Here is a 6,438-nt window from a genome sequence, read left to right as displayed (position 1 = left end):
CGTTCATCTGCGGAATCGGTACGATGCCCAGCGTTCATCTGCGGAATCGGTACGATGCCCAGCGTTCCTCTGCGGAATCGGTACGATGCCCAGAGTTCATCTGCGGAATCGGTACGATGCCCAGCGTTCATCTGCGGAATCGGTACGATGCCCAGCGTTCATCTGCGGAATCGGTACGATGCCCAGCGTTCATCTGCGGAATCGGTACGATGCCCAGCGTTCATCTGCGGAATCGGTACGATGCCCAGCGTTCATCTGCGGAATCGGTACGATGCCCAGCGTTCATCTGCGGAATCGGTACGATGCCCAGCGTTCATCTGCGGAATCGGTACGATGCCCAGCGTTCATCTGCGGAATCGGTACGATGCCCAGAGTTCATCTGCGGAATCGGTACGATGCCCAGCGTTCATCTGCGGAATCGGTACGATGCCCAGCGTTCATCTGCGGAATCGGTACGATGTCCAGCGTTCATCTGCGGAATCGGTACGATGCCCAGCGTTCATCTGCGGAATCAGTACGATGCCCAGCGTTCATCTGCAGATGCCCAATAAGCACTTGCAGAATTCAGTATGAATTCAGTACAGAATTCTGCAAATGCAAATACCGAGCATAAGCATTTACAGTATTCAGTACAATGCCCAGAATGCATTTGCAAATACCAAGCATTCATTTGCAGAATTCGGCACAATGCCCAATAAGCACTTGCAAGTACAATGCCCAGTAAGCATTTACAGAATTCACAACAATGCCCAGTAAGCATTTACAGAATTCACAACAATGCCCAGTAAGCATTTACAGAATTCGGTACAATGCCCAGTAAGCATTTACAGAATTCAGAACAATGCCCAGCACGCATCTGCAGAATTCAGTACAATGCCTGGCATTAATTTAAAAATACAGAATTCAATGGGAATCTCTCCGGTCATACCCAGTCAGCTTCTGAGTCATTTTCCGTATTGAAGTGGTGTTATTGTGATCTCCAAGCTAGGCATCAAAAAGCATAATAAAGACAACTGCAGTTTTATTGATGCGTGCATGAAGTCAAATGTGTGCGCGCTTGTGTGCGAATAAATAATAGACTAAAAAAGTGTGCAGTGAAACAAAAGAGGGGCAGAATTAATTCTTTCTCTCGCCACGTCTCATTATATCGGTCTTGATCGTTTCAACTGGATTCCAACACACGGCATCAGCAACCTGATTTCTTCAGCGTGTCCAGTAAGACTTGAAGACTGCAATCTGACAGAGCACGGGGCAATTTCTCCATGAAGAACGGGCAAAAATGATCAGGATCCAGATGTGCAAAGTTGCAGGAGACATATCTCCGTAGACTTGCAGCTGTAATTGCAACCAAAGGTGTTTTTTTTGTTTTATTTTAAATTATTATTGACTTATGAGGTCAATTTGCATTTATTATACAAGCCAGAAATGCCCGTTTTACTTTTTTTATTTTATCATTTGTATTACAAAACATTTTGCACCTTCAAAAGATTAGACATATTGTTTAAACACCTAATTAAAGGTGCAGCTAGATTAGACCTTCCTCCCCTCCCAGGATTAGACCTCTAACAGTTAAGTAGATGGGTTTGACATTTGTTTGTGCCTTGCCCAGAGCTGTTAATTAGCTGAGGAGTTTAATCAGATGAGCTGGGACAGTGGTCCTAGGGTCCAGGAGCGGGATGGATAAAATAAAAAGAAAGAAAATGTGATTGTCATCAAAGGGTGCACTCATTTAAATACGGAAATCACATCTTTTAGTGTCTTCATTAAAAAAAAAACACAGCATCTAAGTTACACATTATTTGCAAATAAAAAGTCATTTATACGAACATATATTTAACCACATCATATCCCTACATTCAGAGCAGATGATAAAAATAAACCTCAAATAAGGAACAAAATCCTAAAATATAACGTCTCACACATTCGTCAAACCTTTAAGTCCGTAAGAGCACAGTGTGCATGTATATTCTCAGGGGTTCAAGAGAGCACGGCTGCATCCGAAACGGCGTACCTACCTGCTATATAGCAGGTGAAATACATGTATCTCAGCTACTATACAGTAGGTAAGTACGTGGTTTGGGACGCAGCTCACGGCTTCAAGCAGTCGTCTATTTGCATGTACAGCATGACAAATAATTAAGCACACTTGAAGCTTTTGTAAGATTAAAAATGAAACAAAGACCAACTGTACGTCGATACGTGGAATTCTGGAGGGACGTCGGACGGCGTGGCGTGGGGACGTAATGACGTGTGCTGTTAATCCATCTGTGTTCTATACCATAAAACGGTTACATGAAAGGAAAATTCTAAAAGCGACTCATGTAAACACCTTAATCAGAATACTGTCTTATTCAGAATAAGGTCAATAATTAGATTACTGCTGTCCATGTAAACGTAATCAGTCTTTTGGGAGTGTATACGCTATCAGTACTCTCGATCTCTTTAAACCTCTTGTGACCTGTTCCAGTAAATCAGATATTATCATTCCCAATATTATATATAAATATTATAAGTATATAAATACTTTTTATTCTTCTATCCTTTAGTCCAGTGTATCATATTAAAAAAAAAAAAAAAAAAAAAAACACAACACTTTTTCAGTCTTCATACCCCTGTGTCTGTTTTAGTTTTCTCTGCTGTTACTGGAGTCTCCTGACTCGTGCTTCCTTTCTTCATCTCGAGTCCTTTGACCCAGGTGTAGGCGAACGAGCCTCCCAGGACCATCATGTTGCTGCTCCACCACAGCCAACTCTTGTGCGAGTGCTCGAGTGCGACAGCGATGACGGTCTGCGCACACGCCTTCGCCGTTCCCGACACGTTGTGTGTCAGAGGGCTGGTGAATTTAATCTGCAGGCCTGTCACGTAGCCAATAGCAAAGCCAAAGAAGCCCCCAAGGACCATCATGCCCCAGAAGTGGCCGTCCGAGACGCGGCTGAAGCTGAAGACACGCGGCAGCTCTCCGAATATGGTGATCAGAGGGAGGAAGAGGACACATGCGTTTAGGTTGTTATAGTACGACAGCTTCCAGATGCTTCCATCCACCACGGGCATCACTTTCTTGGTGAAAATGGCGTTTAAGGAGACGCATGCGCTGGCCAGGACCCCATACACCACCCCAATCCAGGAGAGGGAGCCAGCGGCGTCTTCCTGATCCACACCAAGCCAAAAACCACCTGAGAAAAAACATCACACATCATTACACTCACACTGAAGCAATGACAGGTACAGGTACCATTCCCGTGGTAAAAGCCATTCAACACTTTCTGCACATACATCTTATTTTTTGAGTCTGGTTAGTGTCTTAACTCAACGTGTTGTGTTAAAAGAAAGCTTTGCGCCGCACCGTACTCAGGTTTTGTCTGTGTTTTGGTGTCACTGCATAGTCTTGTTAGAATAAAGCGCTTCAAGATTCCTGTCATCTGTAGCACTGAGAAACGACCTCTACCTAAACCTAGACCAATGCAGCAGCGCTTCAGTCCTTTACTCAGACAGATATGCTCCCAAAACTTCAAGTGATGCCCCTCCCCCGTGACATCACTACCTTTTCACGGAAATAGAGACAATGCCAGCCTAAACTTATCACCAGCATCAGAGAACACATGACAGTTTAGACATATTCAGTACCCTGGGGGGTGTAGGGGTGGATCCAGGTGACGTGTAAATGAACTTACCCAGAATGATGCCACAACACAGCATCGCGTACAGTGACGTGGTCTGTTTGAGGATGACGTAGCTCAGTAGGACGTTGAACACCGTGCTCAGTGACCGTCCCACCGTGTAGAAGGCGACCCCCACGTGTTTCAGGCACAGGTTATTAAACGCGATCATGGCGACGAACACGACAGAGAGGGGTAAAATCTGCAAGGACACGTTCAGGTCGACTTTCATGGCGGGGAAGTCCGCACACAGCGGCTTCACCAAGGACACCAGGCTTATGATCCAGCACAGCCCCACGCTCACCACGCACTGGACCCACGTGACAAACAGAGGCGCGTCCAGCTCTTTACTGTCCAGCAGATGGTTGTTGACGAAGACCATGGTGATGGACACAAACCAGTACAAAGCCACCACAAACGCGATCTTTATCGCCCGCAGGAGAAATAGCTCATCTCTGCCATCCTGCTTCGTGGGATCAGAGTTTCTCAGGGCCATCTGTAAAATCCTGGAGCGTTTCAGCTGCGTCCTGTTAATGGTCATAGCACAGAGGAACAACACATTCAGGATCAAACGCTCAAACAAGTCGCTTTAAAGGGCGACGGATTATACAGTTATAATTATTTGTGCTGCATCATCGTGATAAATGTCCCCAGAAATTTTTGTTGTGGCCCATTGTACCAAAATAAAAATATAGATAAATAAAGCAGATATTTAAATCACATAAAAATACACATCCTGCTCCAGTATTCCGGGTGCACTTCCGGTATCCTGAGGACCCTTAGGTAGCTTCATGTCCGCCTGACTTAAAGTCATACCGCTTCAACATACATTATGTGCAACACTGTTTAATATATATACACACACACACACACACATATATATATATATATATATATATATATATATATATATATATATATATATATATATATATATATATATAACATAACTCGGTGATGCAGTTTGCGTTTATTAAAATTCACACAACCGGGCTAATATTAAATAAATAAACAAACAGGCACATAAACGTCTTACTGGTTGGTTGGTTTTGACGCATGCGCAGTAACGCCGCCAGGTATTTCCTTAAAGCAGTACTAAGCATTAATAACGCGTTTCTTATTTAATATGACGGGTACACAGCAAGAATTAACATTAATAATAATTATTATTATTTATATAATTATATATATTTAAATTATCAATAAAACAAATGCGAGTTATGGATATTTATTTTTTATCTCTGCCAAGTAAGCAATTGTACAGCAGTAGTAACACTAACCCACGTATAAGAAAACACTCCACTCCAACCCTCAACTTTATACCACTTAATTATCTGCACTTGCTTGATATGAAATAAGAGAATGAATTCATGGAAAAAAGGAAAATAAGGGTTTATCTTACTCGATTGTTCACGCAATGATAAGCTGCCTTCCAAGTTTCTCTGTGTCAAACAAGGAAGTGATTTTAATATTTAAACTCCTCCTGCAGTTAGCAGCCAAGTGTATGGGAGACCAAACCTTCAGAAATTTAAAAAAGATATATATATATATATATATATATATATATATATATATATATATATATATATATATATATATATATATATATATGAGAAAGAGAGAGAGAGAGAAAGAGGTTAATAATAGGAAAATGAATAAAGGAATAAATTATGATAAAATAAATATAATTTATTTTTTAATTAAATTCAATCCCAAATTTATTTTTGTATTACTTTTTTCTTTCATTTATTTTCTGTGTTTATTTTTTAATGTATGTTTATTCTTTTTAACTTTTATTTACTCATTCTTTTATTATTTTAAAAAAAAAAATTTCTCTGAAAACTCTAGAGATCACTATCACTTAGTTAGACCTGACGTGCTTTTATATATATATATATATATATATATATATATATATATATATATATATATATATATATATATATATATATATATATATATATTTGTAGGTTTAGAAGAAAACCTACAAATACAGATAGCAGCCAGGTAACCGCAAGAAAACCAACCTAAAACTGGCTTTTCCTGACAGGTCACATGTGCAGATGAGAATCCTGCACTGAAAACAATAACCTCGGGAACATTCACCTCAACAGCAAGAGCAGAGGACTGTCTGCATGCATGTTGTGACCTCACACATATATACCATACTAAACATGTCAGTCAATCACAGTATAAAAACCAGATGTTCCTTGATCCGGATGTCGGACACAAGCTTGAAAGGTGATCTTCTGATAACGGAGAAGAAAGGAAAGCGTTTTCTCTAATACATAAATTCATATTTGGTGTACCACGAAACGTAAATATGTGATTCTGATCAAATGATGGAGCACGTGTAGTTCATTCCTGCAGCTCATTTAATGTTGCTGTAGGTCTCTTGGCGGCCTCCGTGGTAAGTTTTTGTCTTGTCAATATCAGAGGGACGTCCTGTTCTTGGTGATGTCACTGTGGTGCACCATTTGCTTCGCTTGTTCATGATGGCCCTCACGGTACATCTAATGTTTTGGGACACTTTTATACCCCTGTCCTGAACAATATCTTTCGACAGTGAGATCCCTTACATGCTTTCTAAGCTTTTTGTGGAGTGTTGCTTCAGCAGCTGGATGAAACCAAGAAGCTGATGTTTATTTGGGGTTAATCAGAATCACTTCATCTATTATCATTACTCTGGACCATGAGTTTGAAGGTGAATGGTTCATTCTGAGCACGTAACCTTTTTAAGAGAGTCATAAAGATGACTTTGTCTCTGCTCTGTTTAAACTTC

At 40.8% G+C, this 6,438-nt stretch overlaps 1 protein-coding gene across 2 annotated transcripts; it reads right to left on the bottom strand.

Moving 5' to 3' along the window:
• Positions 1-1,428: 1,428 nt before the first annotated feature.
• On the bottom strand, positions 1,429-5,137 carry slc35c1 (solute carrier family 35 member C1). 2 transcript variants are annotated; one of them, XM_017478513.1, is made up of 3 exons: positions 5,059-5,137; positions 3,672-4,183; positions 1,429-3,173 (listed from the first exon to the last, which is right to left on the bottom strand). In XM_017478513.1, exons 2-3 carry the CDS (start codon positions 4,150-4,152, stop codon positions 2,605-2,607), a joined length of 1,050 nt encoding a protein of 349 aa, XP_017334002.1. In that variant the 5' UTR covers positions 4,153-4,183; positions 5,059-5,137; the 3' UTR covers positions 1,429-2,604. The 2 variants fall into 2 exon arrangements, with proteins under 2 accessions (XP_017334002.1, XP_017334000.1); XM_017478511.3 differs by lacking the exon at positions 5,059-5,137 and adding an exon at positions 4,378-4,487.
• Between the last annotated feature and the right edge of the window lie 1,301 nt (positions 5,138-6,438).

This window comes from Ictalurus punctatus, chromosome 10 (assembly GCF_001660625.3).
Source record: "Ictalurus punctatus breed USDA103 chromosome 10, Coco_2.0, whole genome shotgun sequence".
NCBI classification, from domain to species: domain Eukaryota; kingdom Metazoa; phylum Chordata; class Actinopteri; order Siluriformes; family Ictaluridae; genus Ictalurus; species Ictalurus punctatus.
Note: the sequence above shows the minus strand (reverse complement) of the source record. Positions and strands in the feature narration are given on the sequence as shown.

Bases quoted from the DNA above. Each gene is read 5' to 3' on its own strand.
- slc35c1 (XM_017478511.3), bottom strand. The intron at 3,174-3,671 runs GTAAGTTCATTT...GTTTTTTCTCAG, and splicing joins GTGTTGTGGCATCATTCTGG to GTGGTTTTTGGCTTGGTGTG.